This window comes from Aricia agestis, chromosome 21, assembly GCF_905147365.1.
Source record: "Aricia agestis chromosome 21, ilAriAges1.1, whole genome shotgun sequence".
Lineage (NCBI taxonomy): Eukaryota > Metazoa > Arthropoda > Insecta > Lepidoptera > Lycaenidae > Aricia > Aricia agestis.
Window position 1 is genome coordinate 10,382,552 of NC_056426.1, and position 20,963 is coordinate 10,403,514.

The 20,963-nt window shown below is 35.5% G+C and overlaps 4 protein-coding genes across 4 annotated transcripts; 2 read left to right on the forward strand and 2 right to left on the reverse strand.

Annotated features, from left to right (window-relative positions):
* Window positions 1–69: 69 nt before the first annotated feature.
* On the forward strand, window positions 70–2,725 carry LOC121737633 (transcription factor Adf-1-like). Its single transcript, XM_042129293.1, has 2 exons — window positions 70–211; window positions 1,215–2,725. The coding sequence occupies exons 1-2, from the start codon at window positions 70–72 to the stop codon at window positions 1,925–1,927; spliced, it is 855 nt and encodes a 284-aa protein (XP_041985227.1). The 3' UTR covers window positions 1,928–2,725.
* On the reverse strand, window positions 210–2,712 carry LOC121737632 (protein ALP1-like). The gene is made up of 2 exons (XM_042129292.1): window positions 2,417–2,712; window positions 210–1,145 (listed from the first exon to the last, which is right to left on the reverse strand). Exons 1-2 carry the CDS (start codon window positions 2,710–2,712, stop codon window positions 275–277), a joined length of 1,167 nt encoding a protein of 388 aa, XP_041985226.1. The 3' UTR covers window positions 210–274.
* Window positions 2,726–2,919: 194 nt separating the features above from the next.
* LOC121737680 (succinate dehydrogenase [ubiquinone] iron-sulfur subunit, mitochondrial-like) lies at window positions 2,920–4,294 on the forward strand. Its single transcript, XM_042129348.1, has one exon. The coding sequence runs from the start codon at window positions 3,119–3,121 to the stop codon at window positions 3,965–3,967; it is 849 nt and encodes a 282-aa protein (XP_041985282.1). The 5' UTR covers window positions 2,920–3,118; the 3' UTR covers window positions 3,968–4,294.
* A 4,303-nt stretch (window positions 4,295–8,597) lies between these two features.
* On the reverse strand, window positions 8,598–19,492 carry LOC121737664 (biorientation of chromosomes in cell division protein 1-like 1). The gene is made up of 5 exons (XM_042129328.1): window positions 19,314–19,492; window positions 16,533–16,693; window positions 13,049–16,080; window positions 10,027–10,116; window positions 8,598–8,761 (listed from the first exon to the last, which is right to left on the reverse strand). The coding sequence occupies exons 1-5, from the start codon at window positions 19,398–19,400 to the stop codon at window positions 8,604–8,606; spliced, it is 3,528 nt and encodes a 1,175-aa protein (XP_041985262.1). The 5' UTR covers window positions 19,401–19,492; the 3' UTR covers window positions 8,598–8,603.
* Between the last annotated feature and the right edge of the window lie 1,471 nt (window positions 19,493–20,963).

The window sequence follows — 20,963 nt, forward strand, 5'->3', positions numbered from 1 at the left end:
CGGTGACCGTCCCGCGTTGCGCGTCTGCATTGTAGTATAGTGTTGTACTTTTTTTTGTGACGTTTCAAAATGTCCTCGGACGTGCAAGAGCAAATTATTTCGGCAATCTTTGAGAGGAGACCCATATGGAACAGCAAAGATGTGAACCATAAAAATAGAAGAATAATTAATCAATTATGGGAAGAAATAAAAAACGAACTGAATATTGAAGGTAGGTGAATATAAAAAATATTTATTATGTTATATACAATGTTTATTATGGTTTACAAATTAATTAGTAGCTAATGGGATTATTTACAAAATATTCTTTGAATTTTTCACGTATATATTGTGCTTGATAAGACGTCCGGGCGTTGGTTTGTAATCGTGTTTGTAATGTTTGTTGATTCGTATTGACAGTAATATAGGCAATGTCATTATCACCATCCTTATCTCGGATAATATTATGCAACAAACAGCAAGTTTTGATGAGTAATCTTGCATGACATTTGTTTGTCTCTATGGGCGATCTGAAAATATGCCACTTGGATCTTAAAATTCCGAAAGCACACTCAATAGTCTTTCGAGCCCGCGATAATCGCTTATTAAATAACTCATTTTGTGCATTAAGTACGCTTTGTGGATAAGGTCGCATCAAATATGTTTTGAGTGGATATCCTTCATCTCCAATAAAAACCATTGGTAGAACGATATCTGATGAGGGTAGATATTGTGGTCCTGGTATATTGTAGTTATTACTCTGAAGTAAACGGTTCAAATTAGAGTAATGGAATGTCCCTGCATCGCTTTGTTTCCCTCTTCCTCCAACTTCTATACAAATGAATCTTTTGTCAGCATCCGCGACCGCTTGCAAGTGCATCGAAAAGAAATGTTTATAATTATAATGCGATGATCCAGCGAACTTAGGATTTTTTATTCGACAGTGCTTGCCATCAATAGCACCAACGCAATTAGGAAATTGCCATTTTTCATAGTATTTTTCCGTTATATTTTTCAATAATTCTTCTGTCGGTTTTGGCATATGTAAATGTACCAAATTTTTCCATATAGCTTTACAAGTGCCATAAACTATGTTGGCCACCGTTGTTTTTCCCATTCTGAATGACAACGACAGTCTTTTGAAAGGCTGCCCACTCGCCAAAAACCTGAAAATTAAAGCATGTATATGTTAAAGTTATGTATGTAATAAATAGTCTGTTCGTTCTTTGTTTCAGTGACCGATTTAAAGAAGAAATGGAAAAATTTAAAAGATCACTATAGAAAGGAATTAAAAAAAAATCCTGCCCCTAGATCAGGAGATGCCGGAAATGTTAATCAACCCTCAAATTGGCAATATTTTTCTCAATTGAGGTTTTTGCAAGATGAAGTTGTACCAAATGTTACTGAGGGTAATTTAAGCAGTACTGAAGTAAGTAATCAGATGAGTAATGATTCTTTTGAGATAGAAGACATATCTGGAGAAAAATCTCAAGAAGATACAACCGGTCATAATGAAGAATCTTCTATTTATCCACAACAACCTTCTACATCCTCACAAGAGGCTCCTGTTTCTTCTCAAGAAGCTTCTACATCATCGCAAGAAATTTCTACGCCTCCAAGAGAAGCTTCTGCGTCACAACGATCAAGAAAAAAGAGAACAGCGAATGACATAAGAACTGAATTTTTAGAATTGGAAAGGAAAAGGATAAGACTGCTGGAAAATGATTTATCAAATCAAAGTAGAAACGAGGCTTCCAGAAATGAGAATAAGTCTGATGACTACTACTTTTTTATGAGTTTACTTCCACAAATGGAAAAATTCACGCCCGTTCAAAAGTTTAGAGTAAGACAAAAAATTAATCAAGCTCTTCTAGATGAGTTAAGTGTAAATGAAAGCACGTACCCTTCTAATGAATCATATATGTATGGGTATAGTACTCAACAATAGAGTTATATCAATCTTATAATGAAAATACTGTCAATAAATAACAAAACTGTGATTTAAATAGTTAACTAATCGTCGTACAAATGAGAACTTTAATTTTAGAAAGGAGATTTAGTTTCAAGATTAGAATAAGCGTGGAATTATTATACTGACCACTAAGTATATCGACCTTGTAATAAAAATACTGTAAATGAGTGAGAAAACTGTGATTGTAGAAATAATTAATCGTCGTACAAACGAAAACTGTGATTTTAAAAATAAATGACAAACTGTTATGTTACTTATTTCATACGAAACGTTTTTATATTATATTTTTCGTCAAAGATAAATAATTAAGGCTGATTAGTGTGTAGTAGGTATTTAATTAAAATTATTGTATCTGGGAACTTAATACCGATGCCAAACTATTTACTAAATTAGTAGGTACAACACTTCCTTTTTGAAACAATCAATAAATACAATTACAAATTACAATTTCGTTGTTTTACTTACCCAAGCGTTATGTATAATTTTTCTGCTGGAGATATACCTCTAAAACTTTTTGGATTAATTCCAGACTCTAAATCACTCTTGATAGTTTCTAGAATATAGTCAAAAGTTTCTACACTCATTCTGGTGTAGTCGTAGAATTTATCGGGATTTTGTCTCTGTTCTTCATAATTTCGATAAAACTCGCCATTTATTTTTCTTGCCCTATAGTAGGGATCCACTTCTTCTTTTGCCCACAATAAATCGAGCATTAGGAATACATTTGAATCAAAAAGATGTTGTCGCCGATTTTCAGACATTTCGTTAGCGAATGTCGACAACACAACCACAAACACAACACTACACCGCTACAGTGCCGCGCGATCTGCCCGCTGGTTTCGAGAACAGGTATGCGTTGCCCGCCCCTCTCCCGCGCCGCCGCCGCCGCCGCCCCGCTTCCCGCAAAATTCGAGACCGAGGCCTTACACTGCTGAATTTGGTGGGTTAGTATAAGAAAAGTTGGCAACACTGGTCACAATCGTCAATCTGCTTAAAAAGTAAAAAAAGTCAAAAAATATTTGGAAACTCGGGTTGTGACCTCGGAATTTCGATAAAGCGACATCAAAAACGAATATAATTACGACTGTGCTACATTATATAAACAATACCTTAGACGGAGAAAGTAATTTTGTTATTATTGCCTAATATTTTGAAAAATATTACATAATGCCGCTCCTGAGGTTGACGACTGGCACCTTCGGGCAGCTGCGCACCTTCGCTACGTCATCGGCTCTGGGCAAGAGAGTGAAGACGTTCGCCGTGTACCGCTGGAACCCCGACGAGCCGGACAAGAAGCCCTACACACAAAACTTCGAGGTGGATTTGGACGACTGCGCGCCCATGGTGCTCGACGCCCTTCTGAAGATCAAGAACGAGATGGACCCGACTCTCACGTTCAGGAGGTCGTGCCGGGAGGGCGTCTGCGGCTCCTGCGCCATGAACATCGACGGCATCAACACCCTCGCCTGCATCAGCCACATCGACCAGAACCTCTCCAAGCCGACCAAGATCTACCCCTTGCCCCACATGTACGTGGTCAAGGATCTGGTGCCTGACCTGACCAACTTCTACAAGCAGTACCAGTCCATCGAGCCCTGGCTGCAGCGCGAAAAGGAGCCCGCTAAGGGCAGCGAGAAGCCTCTTCTCCAGGATGTGGAGGACCGAGCGAAGCTGGACGGTCTGTACGAGTGTGTGCTGTGCGCCTGCTGCTCCACCAGCTGCCCGTCGTACTGGTGGAACGGAGATAAGTACCTCGGCCCGGCTGTACTCATGCAGGCTTACAGGTGGATCATCGACTCCCGTGATGATGCTACTCAGAAGCGTCTCTCGAAGCTGAAGGACACCTACTCGGTGTACAGATGTCACACCATCATGAACTGCACCCGAACTTGCCCGAAGGGTCTGAATCCCGGCCGTGCCATTGCTCAGATCAAAACCCTGCTGTCCGGTATCGTAAAGAAACAGGCGCCAATCATGGACCCCGCCGGTCTGGAGAAGCAGACCGCACAAAACTAAACTGACTTCAGAAAACTAATGATCTTTATACAAACAATGTGATGTACAATTATTGTTACGATTAGTTTATTGTTTATCTAAACAATTTTACTGGAAAATACCATCAGAACATTATGAATACCTCATTAAAGCATTAGCCTGTACCATAGTATCAACTATCATACATGTAATGAGATTAATATACAATTTACTTTTACAGGTCCTACAATTTACTTTATGGGCCTCAACATCATTCAATAGTTTACTAAAAATTAAAGTAACGAAATATTCAGGTCTCTTATCAAACTGCATTTTGTAGAAAATGATATAACAAAAAGATGACCCGAGGAAAATACAAAGCATATTGTTGCAGTGTCATACTATGTTTAGTGACTATATACAAGGTGTTTTTGTAATTATTCTCAAGATAAAAGTGTCTTCTTTTATCTGTAAGTGTAAAATATAATTTTCCTTATTTTGATACTTGCATGTACTTAAACATTGTAGTTGTATAGACATTGCATTTCAATTTAGTTTAAAAAATAGAAATCACTTTCTTTTCGAATATTTTGTGACTTTTTAAACATTGACTTTAATCAATATAGTTTGATTTAACTGTGAAATTATTATGAAGTATTATTTAGTATTTGAATTTAATTTATTTCATTTTAAATGACCAGCATGACAGAAGATCATTAATTATTTATTATCCATCATGTTTAAGCGACTTAGGAATATTGTTTTTCTTAAATAAATTCTATTTTGTCTCAATAAGTCTTCAATTATTTTTTATTCAAACTTTATACTAGACGTAGGCTACACAAATTCAGTTTGCTATCAATCTGGAGTCAGTTGCAGACTTCAGACTGATGGCAAAGTACATAATAAAGAAATGATCAGTCCTTCAATCAACTGGTTAGACATTCAGATTCGCGCCAGATTGATGAACTGAACTGATAGAAACTGAGTGTGTAACCTATCTCTATGGAGGCAGTGCTGGATGTTTGAATTGACCAATAAGCTGAATCCAAATCAACATATTGAAGCAATTTTACCAACATATTCATGTTCCACTGCTTTCTTTAAGCAAGATGACTGCAAGATAAAGTTACATTATATCTAGCATCTATAATCGGCCAAGTGCGAGTCGGACTCGCGCGCGAAGGGTTCGTTAGAGGAAAAATAGGCGAAAAATTGTGTTTTTGTATGACAGCCCCCTTAATTTTTTATTTTATTTTAATATTATTCTTAAATATTGAAGTAGACATAATTAAGGCCTATGTGAAAATATCAAGTGCCTACCTGTTGCCATTATTGATATCGAGCAAAAAAGGCCAAAAAAATCACGTTTGTTGTATGGGGGCTCCCTTTAAATATTAATTTTATTTTGTTTTTAGTATTTTTTGTTATAGCGGCAACAGATATACACAATCTGTGAAAATTTCAGAACTCTAGCTATAGTGGTTCTTGAGATACAGCCTGTAGACAGACAGACAGACATTGAAGTCTCATGAATAGGGTTCCGTTTTCACCCTTTGGGTACAGAACCCTAAAAAAGAAAAAAATATTAAATTGTATCTTTTATTAGAATTCAACATAAATATAATCTACTACTGGTTTCCATCTGGAAAGATCTCACCAAACAGGTTTTATACAAAATTCCGAACAAATTAAATAATTCTTTACAATCATTATTTAAACTTATTGATAATATTCATGGACTTATATATTATACTGAATAATATTTGTTATTGAAATGTATTGTGTTGTGTATGTATTCATCATTTAAGATTTTTATTGCAAAATGGTACTGTGCATGGTATGGTTTGAACTAATGAGCAAACAAATCAGCTAGTGGGAAGCCAAAAAAGTTTTGCTTGCCTTTTTGTAGCATTAAATACTTATTAAACGATGTTCAAACTATATGGCTGATAAGTGATGAGTATTAAATAAACAATTTAATTAATTAACAAATTGCATTTTTTAAATATTATAATTTATTACCTAGTCTTATTCTAAGTACTCACATGCGGTTTTGCTCGATAGTTTTACTCCAAATCGAGTAATAATTACTGTGTGGACCGCAAAACTCACAGCTCGAAGGCTCGCATCGAGCCGGCTCGGTGGAATTAAATATATCGATTTAGAATAAAACTATCGAGCAATGCTGAATGTTGGACGGAATTCCGAACTTTGGCTTTCGTCCACACATTCAGCATTAGCTCTGTCGAGTAAGCTCGCCGTTCAGTATTCACCGAACCGTTAGAGCCAAAAGACAACTAAGGAGAAGGTCGACTCGCGCCACTCGAAATCACGTCCACACGCTTGAGTAAAGCTCAACGGCTCGCGTCGAGTAGGTTCGAAGGAAAAACCGAGCCGGCTCGATGCGAGCCTTCGAGCTGTGAGTTTTGCGGTCCATACGGTGGTTATTGCTCGATTTGGAGTAAAACTATCGAGCAAAACCGTATGTCAGTACTTAGCATTATAAAGTAAGCATAAGAAAATATTTAGACAGGGACGTTTTATACCACAGGTGGCAAACAAGTATACTGATCACCTGATTAAAAATGCAAACATGGATCGCTAGACCAATGACGGTAGAATAGTAAAATGAAACCTATAGATATCGGAAAGCCACCTTTATCATCACTGAGCTAATAGAGTAATCATAATAGAGCCAAAGACGGTATGGTTACGTTAAGACGTTTAAGGACTGAAATGAATATATTTTTCATAATAATAACTTCATTCATGCATGCAATGCAAAATACTTTACATAATATTATTCTTGCTTTAATGTACTCGTAACAACAAAATAATTGTTTATTATAATGTTATTATCAATTATGTATTTAAAACTTGTATTTTAGTTCTGCTAAGTATTACATACATATTTGATTAAATATCTTAACATAATATTTACAAGCAAAACATTTTCTTAATATATTATAATAAATTCTAATATTATTAAGTGGAACAGAAATAATGCCTTTACAAGAAAATAAATTAGGCATAAGGCAAGTGAAGTCTAAATTCAGTTCGAAAGTAGATAATAAATATTTTTTAAGCTAAGATTTTAAAATAGGAAAATCCAGACTGTTTTAATAGTTAAGCCTTCGTCTGATACGACAAAATGTCGCTTGACACACAAATACAACACATTGTGTAATTACAACATCGTTTCACAGTCTGAATTTCGTAAACGTTTTTGAGCTACTGCATAGCTTTTATCGCGGACTTTGATTCCGTAACGAAAATAAACCTCACACTCCCACTCCGACCGGCACAGCGGTCGGTGCGGGCGTACGGTGTTGCCGAGCATCGTCTAACGTCGTTCGGCAGACTTCGACACGGTTTTGTGTGCGTGCGACTAGACGTATGCGAATTAAAAATTGCATAAGTTGATAAAATACTATGCAATAGCTTTACCGCGGCAGTGTACCCGAGTGCCGATAGTTATTGCGAGATAGATAGTTCTTAGCCGAGATTTTAACCTAGCTTTAATTTATCTAATTTAATCATTCAATATTATCTTACTATTAATAATGCAGTTAATCGTCTATCCTAAGTCCTGATTTTTCCATCAATTAATCCACAAGTTGGTAGGCAGTGTAACTCTGCTAAAAAAAGTTTTAGCCATATTATAAGCAACCTTTTTGGTGGCAAAAAAAATGTTTATTCAATGGCAATTGTTACTGCAAAATTTTTAACTTTGCATATTAAATAGTTAGTCCAAAATGGGTAGGTATTGTTATGGCGAAACTAAGTCCTTTTGCCATACAAACTGTCATCAACCCTCATATTCCGGCAGTGCCACATACCATAATTATCTGAAGAACAATGCCATACGACAAATATGTGGCATATCTTAAGCGGTCCCTAGACGGTAATGCAGCATGAATGCATTTACGTGACATTCATTCATCTTGCGCGCATGTCATGCCTATATTGCTGGACGAAAAATTAAGCAATTTGTCAACCAATGTACAGCACTTAATTTGCATGTCATTCGCATCAAACATAAATCAATACAATAAACGATCATGCGTGCATGACAGCACGTAACGCATGTCATGCTGCATTACCACCTAGAGTCCCCATTACGCCATTTTACCCTCATAATCCAACATTTCTAAAGCACTTCCTAGACGGTAATTCAGCATTACATGCATCTAAGTGACAGTTTTAATTGTTGCATGACATGCCGATCGCGAAAGGATCATGCATGCATCATGCATGTAATGCACATATTGCATGACGAAAAATTAAAGAACTCGTCATCAATGTACAGCACGTAGTTTGCATGTTATTCACATCAATCAATACAATAAACGATAATGCGTGCATGGCAGCACGTAACGCATGTAATGCTGAATTATCGTCTATTTTGTGCTTAACATTTAACACAATAATGTGTCACAAGTCACATAAAACATGAGATTGTGTGGCATATTGTTCTTGTATCCTACTTGCCAAAGATTGATATAAGTAGTAGGTAAGCACGCCATAAAGTCATAACTGACATAAAGTGGCATCTGTATCTGGATTGAACATGTCACAAATGGCAAATAAAATAGCACCTGCAATATTACAGGTATTTCATTAAATATGCCACAACGGCATACATATGGCATACAAATAAAATACAATCTAACGTCTATGTTATATTATTTCTCTTGAGGTAGTGCAGTTTGGGTTTGTAGAGATCTGAAGTGTCATATCGCTGTACCTTCTGTCTCTTGAGTTTTCCGTTGACCGGGGTGTTCTGTTCGTAGTTCTCTACTGATTTGTCACTTGATGGACTGTTTTGTATATCTGAAATAAAAAAAATTGTATTTAAAAACAATAAAAACAAAGTAATACATTTTTAAATTAGATTTTATTTTGGTTTATTAATTCTGTTTCGTGACTTTGCAGAATACATTGTTGTATAGTCCGTCAAGAAAGTGAAGAAATTAAAAAGTGGCAAAAGCGTAGTGTCATCCCTTTCAAATCAATCTAAGAAAAAAGGGATGAGACTATGATTTTGCCACTTTTTAATTTCTTCAGTTTCTTGACGGACTATAATATAATCAGGGACCAGTATATATTTATTCCTCTATGATATAATATAACATTTCCTACTCAAAAAAAATGTTCTACCTGCTGCTACGACTACTACTAGATGTTGCAATAAATATGCATTCTTCGAAGATAAAACCCGGGGATCTACCTCTAGTATAATCATTATTGTATATTGAAAACGCAATATTGGGGTCAATTTATAATAGCGAAGAGTCTAAGCGAAGCGAAGCGAATTTCCAAAACTGAACACAGAAAATTCAACCTTAACTCTAGACCGTAACGCATACATTACTTCTGCGAGGCCAATCAGCGTTGGTCGCGCGCATCGACGCGAATTCGCGCGGATGCCCGCCCCTTTATATAATTCTCAGAAGTAATAAAGTGCCTTAAGAGCGCACCTGACCCTAACATGACTACATACTTAAACCTAGATCTCAAAATCTGTAAGGTCTAGAAAACTGATTTTTTGACACAAGTAACTTCAGTTCATGAAGATTAAATGCTCAAGATGAAAACACGATTACTGAAAAAATGCTCGATAGTTTCTTTTTTACAAAAAACCTTGTTTTAGACACATTTTTGCTTGGATCTTCGAAGTTTTTCTTTAATATTTTTTAATATCTAAAGAGGCATTGATAAAACCTAAATATGCTCAAAACACTTTTTTCATAATCATTATAGTTCGTCTTTTATTCAAGTAAAACTAACTTGGCGATGATTCCGCGCCGTCCTTTTTCACCTGGCATATGAAAGACGGGCGTGAGTGTGAAGATAGAAGGACGATGTTTGATTTTTGGAGTCAGGAACGCTCTTAACGCTTTGGAGTTAAGGTTGAATTTATTATGTTCAGTTTTAATAGTTCGCTTCGACTCGGTGCTGGTATAAATTGACCCTTAGGTTTTATACCTAATCGAACCATCATAATCATTTCAGCGGTTTGAGCGTGAATAAGTAACAGACAGACACACTTTAACACTTATAACATTAGTAAAGAAGTAAAGATAAGGGATACTGACTGGTTCGCCTAGGTTTGGGCAGGCCGACTCTGGCGGGGCGGCCGAGGTACTTGGACCGCGTGTTTAACACCGAGCTCTCTGACGGTGATTCTGAAACATTATATATAGCTTTATTTAGAGTTATAGTAATAATAAAAATATCTATGGACGCTTCACAACACGTTACTGTGGCCCCCTGCTAAGTACCTGAAGGATGTGTTATGAGTACCAGACAACGGAAATACATATTATTATATTCAATACTTTTATATTATAATTCATAATTCATAATTCATAATTCATTTATTTGCTCAGAATATGGTACAAAAAGGTGTTACAATTTTTCTGTTTGGACTTAAGCATATTCTACTATTTACATAGTGTGCAAATATAATTAACATTGATTTATTAAAACATTACTGTACTTACTTATATATTTAAGAATAATTTACTTGTAAATAATAATAATATATTTTAGCATATTATTTTAACATAGGCTGGACAAAGTATACTTAATACAATTCTTTATTTATTATTATTTCAGTAAGTTCCATTACAACATTTAAAATCAATTTCAAGTAACAGCTTACATGATTAATTAATTAATAATAATAGGTTTATAATATTTCATTTATTATATAATATTTCATTTATTTATTTTATTCATTTATTTATAATATAATATTAACAATAGATTTATCATAATATAATATAGCCTGTACGAATATCAATTAATTAATATAATAATAATATTATGTTTCTTATTTTGTCAGTGCAGCTACATTCAGTAAGTGCTTCCACATTTTTTTTTTCTTTACATCTCATGATATTTTTACTAAAGGTACAAATTTACTTAGTTACTAATAAACAAATTTCGTTATAATATATTTAAAAGGCCTGTAACCCAAATTCTTTTAATGAGTAAAAGCATTTCTCTACTAACCATCTTTTTAGACAGGGCTTAAAGTTTTTGATCTGTGTCTCTCGAATAGTTTTTGGTAACTTATTGTAAATTAATATAGCACTCATAAGGCAGTTCTTTTGATGTAGAGTACTTCGGCATCTTGGTACGTTTAATTTGGTAGGGTCTCGCTTGCAGTACCTACTATCTTGCTTCGTGAATTTATTAAATACGTGAGGATGATTTTTCACAAACACCCCTATTTCGAGGATATACATTGAAATGACTGTAAGTATTTGTAGTTTTTTAAATAATGGCCTACATGATGTCATAGAATTAACGCCGCATATAGCGCGTACACACTTCTTTTGTGCTAAGAGTATTTTATTTATGTGTGTTGAGTTTCCCCAGAGTATAATGCCGTATCTCAAAATGGACTCAACATATCCATAGTAAGCCGTGATAGCTATAGATTCTCCGGCGGTGTATCTCAGTGTTCTGATCGCATGTACGAATCTGTTTATTTTTGTACACGTAATATCTACTTGTGTTTCCCAGTTGCATTTTTCATCTATTGTTATTCCCAAGAATTTGATAGTATCTGCTTTTTCTATACTTTGCTCATTGCACTGTACATTTATATTATTATACTTAGTTTTGTAATTTCCGAATGTCATAAATTTTGTCTTAAGAACGTTTACGCTTAGTTTGTTAATTTCTAGCCATTTGGAGATTTCTTTAAGGACTGAGTTTATTTTGGTTTCAAAATTTACCTTTTTGTCGTCCGGGATAATGACAGACAGGTCGTCAACAAAAAGAATGCACTTTTCCTGTGTTATATTTGGAAGATCATTTATATAGAGCAGAAAGAATAACGTTGAGATGACTCCCCCTTGCGTAACGTTAAAGCTTATAAAAAATATTATAATATAAATTATGTATTCACTTTTGCGTTGAATACATAATTTATATTATAATATTTAAGATTTTTATCATATCATACACATATTTAATACACATCCATGACCCAGGAACTTTGAAAAATTTTTGTTCCATCGGCGGGATTCGAACCCGCGACCCCCGGCTTGAGCTATACCCATAAAGTTAATATACCTAGCGGAATAGAGCAACAATCTCGAGCTGTCAAACGAAACCGAAATTGGTTCTCATCTGTGTGAAAAATATGTGTACGTATACACTTACACAAACATAATTGAACATGAATTCTATGAGATTAAATTGTCAACGTGCGGCACGTGCCGACTGGACGTCAAAAAAAAGTGCTCTGTCATGTATCACACGTCTCTTTACCATACAGTGTTACTGATAGTGACATCTCGCTTGCTCAGGCCTTTGTTTCTCTATTCTGCTAGGTATATTAACTTTATGGCTATACCACGCGCTCAACCATAGAGGTCGACATAATATATTTTGTTTGTAGTTATATTTTTAAGCATAGCTTCTATCGCGGCGGGCTATGAGCGCTGTTGCGACCGAATCAAAAAATTCCGTAACGAAAAACACCAAACATTCGTCTAACGTCGTTTTAGTTCGGCAGAATTCGGCTCGTTGCCGCATCGCTGTGCCGGTCGATGCGACGCGACGTTGCCAGACTTCGGCGCGGTGTTTCTGTGTGTGCGACTAGATGTATACGAATTATATTTGCATAAATTTATAAAAAATGCTATGCAATAGCTTTACCGCGGCAGTCCCTGAGTGCCACACGTATTTTTTTATTATTTAGATGTTTATTGTTTAAATCAGAGGTTCCCAAACTTCTTTGTTTCGTGGCCCAAAGGTGTTGGTGCATACTGCGGACCCCCTGAAGCAGGATTACAAAGGAAAAAATATTTGATAGCATGTCTATGACATTCCTTTAGTGATTATTCAGAAAAGTGGCACGTTCATAAGGCAGGGTTCGCGATCCCTGGCCTATGCTTTCTAATAAGAGAAATCAAGCCTACACAAAAGTTCTTCACTGCTAACCAAATTTGTTTACATGGACCTCCAGCCTACAATTGTAGACCCCCATTTCTTTCAGGGCTAACGTAGACCCTCCTGTAGTTTCTCGTGAACCCCTGTGGGTCCACCTGGACCACTTTAAGAATCACTGGTTTAGATGAAAAAAAAGGACAGACTCACCTTTTGTAGTAGATGTTATGTGTTCGGTGCTCAACTTCCTAATTTTCAGCACACACATGTTATTATTTATACTCGAATAATCATCACACTTCCTCTTCCTCTCCTCCATAACTTCAATATTAGATTCAGTGCAATAATCAATTTGTGGTACATCTGTAGTACTACCGAGTATAATTTCCATTATTTCTTGTCTAGATGTCTTATTAACCATTTCTTCTAACTTTTCGTTATAATCACTCGATAGTTCGAACGAGCATTCCGATTTTTGAGGACTGAATACGTCTAAGGGCGATTTCATTCCTTCGTCTAAGTTCTCTACAGGTAATGTTACTTCAGTATTTAAGTTCTTAATAGTTTTGGGTTTATTAAGTTTCAAATGTCCGTTTCTGTGATAGTTGACTATTTCATACTCTCCGAAATCTTTAGAAGCCTCACGGAATACATTTTCTGAATATGTATCACAGTTTATCAAATACATTTTTTTGCTTGCTTCTTTTTGTACTACATTTTTGAAGAATGCACAAAATTTCGCCCTCTCTAGCTCAGCGTCATATTTTTCATGTTCACCGAAGTATTTCAATTCTTCTTTAGCTTTAACGTCACATTTTACATTCGGTTTAGCATCTTTATTTTTATGTTCTTCTATATCTTCGTTATTTTGTATATCCTCATTCTCCGACACCTCTTCTGTTATAATAGTCACTTCGAAGAATTCCGTGTGTATTTTCTTAGTATCGTTAGTCGTTTCAACTTTCGTTTCATCAATTGCAGTTTTGTTGTCTACAACGGCTTCAACTTTTTCCTCCTCTTTAAGATTTTTCTCTTCATTAGTATTTTCTTCAACTTTAATGTCTTGTCCAGACTCTGTACTTGGTATACTCTCTTGTATATTTTCGTTTTGTATGCTTTCACTTTCAACATTTTCTACTGCATTTTGTATATCAGTACTGTCTTGCATTCGGGCGATATTGTTGACGCAGGCAAATTCTAGTTCAGGGCCGGGAACACTCGAATAAACTTGGCTCAAGCTTGGTCTCACATTAGCTTGGAATTCCAAAAGCAGCGCTGCCTCCTGATTCATCCTTCTCTGCTCTTCTTCGAGAAATCTCCTCATTTTCATTATTTTTTTGGCTTCCTCGAAATTTGCTGCGATTTTTGGCTTTTTGAGAATCACTTCTGGGACAAAAGGCAGGCGGGGAGGTGAGGACACTGGCGTTTCTAGATTTTTATCGATCCTTACGATGGGTCTAAATTTGAGTAAATCTCTGGCTTGGGTGCCAATTTCATAGGCAATGTTTTCTTTGTCACTGGGACTCGTAGAATCGCCACTCGTAGACGTGGTGTCTAGTTTGGAACTTCTTTTACTGTCTGCTTTGGTTTGCGAAGATTTTGAACTCGCGGGATTGTTTGAACCTTTGGAGGACGTGCTCCCGTCGTTCGAATCTCTGTCTGTGGATCTTCTATTTGGATTCCCCCGGCCGGACAAACTGTAATGGTCGTCAGTTTCTTTCTTACTTTTCTTGTCTTTGTCTTTGTCATCAGTTTTGTTTTTACTGCTGCTACTCGATTTTTTATCTTTATCAGACCTATGTGAACTCGAACGGGAATCTTTGGATTTATCTTTCGAGTTTCTATCCTTGTCTGATGATTTATCTTTGTCTCGTTGGCTAGAAGAACTGGAGGACTTTCTGTCGTCGTGTTTACTGGAATGCCTGTGACTGGAGTTACTCCTGTGTGACTTTGAATCTCTGTGGCTCGACTTGTGAGAGCTTCTGTGTCTAGAAGAATCTTTGCTATCTTTACTATCTTTTTTGTCGCTCCTATCTTTCTCCTTGGACCTATCTTTTTCGCTCGACTTAGACTTATCATCCTTCGATGATTTCGATTTGTCGTGACGACTACTGTCCCTAGAACTGGATTGCTTGGACTCAGATTTCTTGTCTCTGCTGCTACTGGAGTGTTTATGAGAATCACGCGAGCGATGGGAGCTTTTGTGACTACTTTTCTTTTCCTCCGGTTTCTTTTCTTTTTTAGAATCTTCGGAATTGAGTTCGGGTTCTGTTTTAGCCTCCACATTTACCTTGCTGTTTGCGTCACTCTCATAATCAATTTGCAGCATGTGGCTATTAGAGCTGTCATCATAAAGTGGAGTATTAAAATTATTTATGTTGACTTGATTACTGAACTGATAGGAAAGATTTTCGGTGTCTTTTTTCTCTACTTTGACAGCTTCGTCACTGCTCTCAGACAATTTCGCTTCGATCGTAAACCTAAACGAACTCGGTTCTTTCTTATCATCATCATCGTTTTTAACGTCCGTAGAATCGTTTTCAAACGCTTGTTGGGCGTCATAAGAATTTTCGTTGTTGTAATTTCTTATTGGCGTCAAAGGCGACATGTTTCTACGTAGCGATGAATCCGAACTCGAGTCGTCATCATCTGTGTTTATGGGTTTAAAGAAATCCTCCTTTTCTTTTTCTTTGATTTCATCGGGCAGTGGGATGTCAACTGACATTTCATCTGGTAGTGGAATATTCTCGGATGTTTCCTTTGGTAGCTCTATCTTTTCAATTTCAACTTTAGGCGGGCTGTTCTCTGGCGGCGGTATATTTTCGACGACAATTTCCTGAGGAAACGGAATATTTTCTTTATCAATTGTATTTGAATCTTGCCCAGTCATTTCGCTGGTTGGGGAATCTTCACTCTTCTCTTTATCGTTCTCTGCTACCTCTTCCTTTGGTTCAACCTTAAGTTTTTCTTCATCATTTTGTTCATTGCTTTCTTCCACTTTGTCAACTTCCATTGGTTCCTCTTTATCGTCATTGTTGACCGAGCCTGGACTAACAGCTTCTAAGTCATTAGGGAGGAGATCCTCAACCTTGAGTCCGTTTGAAGTTTCGGGTGTTTTCTTCCTGGATATTCCCAGATAATTGTACACCAAATCTTCAACTTGTGGTATGAATACTGATGCTATTTTAGGATTGACTACTTGGTCCACTATCCTCTCTACACCCTGCTCCAAGTAGTTGCCACTGAAAATGAATACAATGTATTTTTAAGCAAAATCATTCAATAAATCTTTAAGATTGTTTTATTTAACAAAGTTACTTGTAATTGTTATGATTAAAAGTAATGTTGTTATTATTTCTTATAAAAGGGTTCGAGTCATTTAAATATACCATGTTTATTTCAGTTATAACTCTAATAGTTATAACTTTTTATATGCAGAATGCAGATAAAACTTTGCATTTTATAAAAGATATACATCTTTATCTAGCAGTGGTTAAGATGCCCTTCAAAATTATTTTCTTGAGTTAGAATAATAAATCCAACTACATTAAAAAATATAAAAATGTTTGTTACATTGTAGCAATACAAAACCTGTGTATTATGATATCAATAAAATACATACTTAATGTAAAAAAAATATTTACAGATAAATTAAAACAACTGTACGTTTGTCATAAACAAAGTATGTACTCACTCCAGTATATGTTTTCTCAGCTTCTCTCTCAGCTGGTTCTTGTTCAAGTCCGGTTGCCAGCACTGACGGGCGAGGAACGTGGACACTGAGTTCTCCACTCTCTGACGCAGGTTCTGGTATGCAGGCTTCGTGTCCACGTCCGATATGCAGTCCTTCCGGAACTGGAAATGAGTTATGTGGTTACAGTAAGGCCAGGCGCGCACTAGCGGCCAGGTCGCGGCGGCCATCGAAAGTATGGTGTGGCCGCTGGCCGCCGTGCTGCCAGGTGCGCGTGGTCTATGGCGGTTTCATACTAAGGTGATTATCTCGATGGCCGTCGCAACCTGGCCGCTGCGGTTTGGCCGCTAGTGCACGCCCTGGCTAAGAGCAGGCAGAGTTGCCTCTATGCAGGCCTTTATACAGGGCTGCTAATGTGACAAATTATGAAAACAATTTAACAGGTAAAGATTAACAAGAAGTAAAGCTGGTAACTACATTATTTTTTTATTGACTGGTTAATTTACTACCAAAGTGTTTAAAAAATAAATAAAAAAATATAATATAATCATCATTATCTAATGTCCTAGTCATATTGAAGTTCCGCAGTCAACAGGTCAAAGTTCTTCCAGTCCTGGGTTAATATTATTCGAATAATTAAAAAATATTGAAAAATGCTGAAAACTCTGGATAAAAACCAATTACTGGAGATTTAAAACAACTTGGTGTGTGTAATATTGTTCTGGCATTTCCTCTATGTGACACAGCTAAAGCACTGTATAAAATTGTGATTACTGGTTTACGTCGTCGTCCAATGGTATAATATAATATTCTATTAATTATGTAGTTGGTCTAACGGAGTGGCGTAGTTTGTAAGAACTAAAACTCCTTAAATAAAGATTTAAAAAAAAAAAAAAAAAAAACTCTGGATAAAAGTAACAAAAAGCTTCGTACAGCCATGTACAACAATTTTGTTAATACTATAAAGTAAGCAATTCTTATTTTTACTTTTATCAACATAAATCTTTATAAATGACATAGTTAATTTTTATTGTTAAACACTTTAAAAATGTATATTTTAAGGTTACAGCTGGGCAATAAAAGGAAGGCTGTAAAGTGTAAACTGTTTTCGATCGTAGCACCTTTTACTTTTCTCATGTGATTATGCTTAAGTCTTGCTAAGCAGCAGTTAAGATTCAATAATAATATGATATTTGACGTTATGATAACTGTTCATTAATTCTAAGCCAGCTTACCCGTCTTTTTGATATTTTCGATCCACGTTCACCTAGTCGGCTTCTCCTGTGTCAATGTGGCTCAAAATTATAAAAAAGGGCCACTAGAAAACCAACCCCACAACAAAGAAAAAAAATTGCAACAAAGCCCTGGGGGAGAGTGAAATGATCCTAGAGCTGGTGAATTTAGTAACTTGAAGTTTGATGACACCAATAACATGATATTAAGGAGCCATCGACATTTTTTAATACTGTACTAACTGTTTCAATTATCAGTCGAGGACTGCCGTGGTAAAGCTATTGAATAGCAAATTTTTATCAACTTGTCGAATAGATCACATCGCGAGCTTCAAGCCAGAAAGGCGTATAAAAAAATAACTTTTGTATTTTAACTACATATTTTAAAAATCTCAATATTGCACTTACATTTATTACCTTCTTAAAAAACGAGTTTGTTTTATATACACCCTTCTGGTGTACTGAACATGAACAACAATAAACTAAAAACATGGTCAACGGCGACAATGAATGGTCTGGACACATTAGTTAGACTAAAAACATATTTATTATATATATCATTAAAGATGTAGAATATTCATAAATAATATTATTTTTCTGAAATAAACTTAATTATGTTCTTATTCCATTTTAATTTTATGTTTGATAGCATTTAAAACAAAAATAAAAAATATTTTTAGTATTCGAATTATTCGAAAAATAATAATAATAATGTGCAGGCCGTGAACGTCATTTTATTTCTTAAAACGGACCCCGAGCGAAACTAATTGGTGACGCCTGTTATAGAACATTCCATTGGTGCAGTACTGTTTCAGCAGGAGTGTGATTTGTGAACGGAATTTATCAGTACTTATAAACTGATGTGTTTCACAATGGATAACATTCACTTCTATTATTTATAATTTAAATTGTTATGTTTGATGGCTCCTAATAGCAAACTTTGCTCAATTTAACAAAATGTAAAAATGCAGCCATAAGATTATTATGACATATCTAAGGAGGAAAACATAAACAATTTTGTTTCTCTGTAAATATAAAAGTTTAATAATAACCAAACACGGCTTAAAAACATAATACTTACTCTGTTACATTGGTTGCTTTTAATTTGTGAGACTTAAAAGAAATTCTCAGTAAATCAATTTATTTTGAAACTTTAGATATTAAGAATTCACATTAGAAATTATAAATTAAACTTAAAAACAACATAGGATTTACAAGAAGTTGAAAACCCTTGCCATTTTGAGCTAAACATCTTTTTGATTCATAAAATGATCATAAACAGACAAGTATTAATATTAAATGAAGAGAAGCCTTGTGATAACTTAAAATTTATAATTAACCTTGGCTTTTATCGAGGATTTTATGTATCGACGTATTTGTTACATTTTTCAATGAAAATTTACAATGGAGAATTTCACAAGTCGATACAAATAATAATGTTAATATTAAGATTTGTGAAGGGTACGGTTTGTTTTCTATTTAAGGGTTTATGTTGTGCGTGTGATTTATGTTCGTAAAACTATATAATATTATAATAAATTAAAATATTTACCTGATCAAAGATACCCTTGGATTTTAGTTCGTAGACAAGTTGGTCGACCAAACGCGGATCGCCAGGCATATATTGGAGATGCGCCATTATTTTTGTGATCACATTAATTATTATTCAAGCATTAAGAAGAATATTTAACAATTTAATTAATATTTTGCAAAACGAAATTTCTTGGACAAGTTAATTTCTACACTACACGACACTCGATCAAAAATCGATTTTATACTTGACAGTTGACACTTCCCGGTTCTCGATACTCATATATTTGACGAAATATCGATTTTGATTTTTGAATCGAATTTTTCCTGTGATTTTTTTTTTCACATTGACATTTAGATTTTTTTAAAATCCTCTGTGAATCCTTCTTCTTCCGCCATCATCTCTTCCATAAACCTATAATGCTAATATATTATGTCTATGATCTCTTCTGTGTTTCTTCTTGAGTTGTATGGAAATGAATGCGCGGCCGCGCCGCTATTTAAATAAAAATTGAGAGGTGTCAAGGGACACCCGAATGGCACGAAGTTATTTCTTATGTTCTTTCTTTATATTACGGGAGGTCACGACATTTTTGATAACGATATCCAAAATGACTTACATTGCACTGACAAGATAAAGAGCAACTCTCTGATGCCAAATATGTCGATCTGCCTGCGTAAAGTAGTTGCGTTCTCTGTATAGGGCGCCTGAAAACCCAGTTATCATGACCAAAGAAAATGATAAGGTAAATGGCTGAGTAAAAAGGCCCATTCACGGCAGGACTGCACGGCAGTCCTGCATTGAATGGGCCCTTTTAGTTATATTAGGTAAGTACTAGTTGTTCTTATATCTGTAGCGTAAAAACTGACCAAATATTCAGTTGCGTTATGAAGCAACGAGCGTTCAAAGTTCAAACGTGACTTATTGTGACCAAAAAAAAAAAATGATCAGGTAAATGGCTGAAAATTACAAATGACGATGATGATGATGATGAAGTTTATAAGAGTCCGTTGATAATTATTACAATTGCTACCATCGAGCTGATCGATGATGGTGTCGTGGTGGGCAATATAACTCTTCCATGGCTGTTGCGAAACCCCTTGAGCTTGGGCTCATTTGTTTTCTACTGATGACCTAATTCGCTACACTTGGTTGGTGGTGAGAGTCTGATGACGGAGCAGGGTGAGATTTCAGATTTTTTAGCGATTAGATATTTTAATAATCGATGAAAAGTTTCCTCACCGGTCATAAAAGCGTGTGTTTTTCGTTTTTAAACCAAGCACTTTACTAGTAAAATACTTAAAGAATATACGTTCAGACATAGGTCGCCGATAACTATGAATTGCAACCAAATATTTGGTTAGTTTTGGTGTCACTTAAGCTAGCACATACTGATACTTTACACTATGTTGTTTTCAGCCATTTAACTGATCGTTTTTTTTTAGTCACGATAAATCACGTTTGAACGCTCGTTGCTTCATAACGCAACCGAATATTTGGTCAGTTTTTACGCTACTGATATGAGAACAACTAGTACTCACCTAATATAATTAATTAATTACTTGCTCAGCCATTTACCTGATCTTTTTTTTTTTGGTCACAATAAGTCACGTTTGAACTTTGAACGCTCGTTGCTTCATAACGCAACCGAATACATATTTGGTCAGTTTT

Coding starts and splice junctions, on each gene's coding strand:
- LOC121737633 (XM_042129293.1), top strand. CDS start 70: ATGTCCTCGGACGTGCAAGAGCAAATTATTTCGGCAATCTTTGAGAGG. Junction 212..1,214: donor AAACGAACTGAATATTGAAG/GTAGGTGAATAT, acceptor TCTTTGTTTCAG/TGACCGATTTAAAGAAGAAA.
- LOC121737632 (XM_042129292.1), bottom strand. CDS start 2,712: ATGTCTGAAAATCGGCGACAACATCTTTTTGATTCAAATGTATTCCTA. Junction 1,146..2,416: donor AAATTATACATAACGCTTGG/GTAAGTAAAACA, acceptor TTTAATTTTCAG/GTTTTTGGCGAGTGGGCAGC.
- LOC121737680 (XM_042129348.1), top strand. CDS start 3,119: ATGCCGCTCCTGAGGTTGACGACTGGCACCTTCGGGCAGCTGCGCACC.
- LOC121737664 (XM_042129328.1), bottom strand. CDS start 19,400: ATGGCGCATCTCCAATATATGCCTGGCGATCCGCGTTTGGTCGACCAA. Junction 16,081..16,532: donor CTGAGAAAACATATACTGGA/GTGAGTACATAC, acceptor ATTCATTTTCAG/TGGCAACTACTTGGAGCAGG. Junction 10,117..13,048: donor CATAACATCTACTACAAAAG/GTGAGTCTGTCC, acceptor ATAATGTTTCAG/AATCACCGTCAGAGAGCTCG.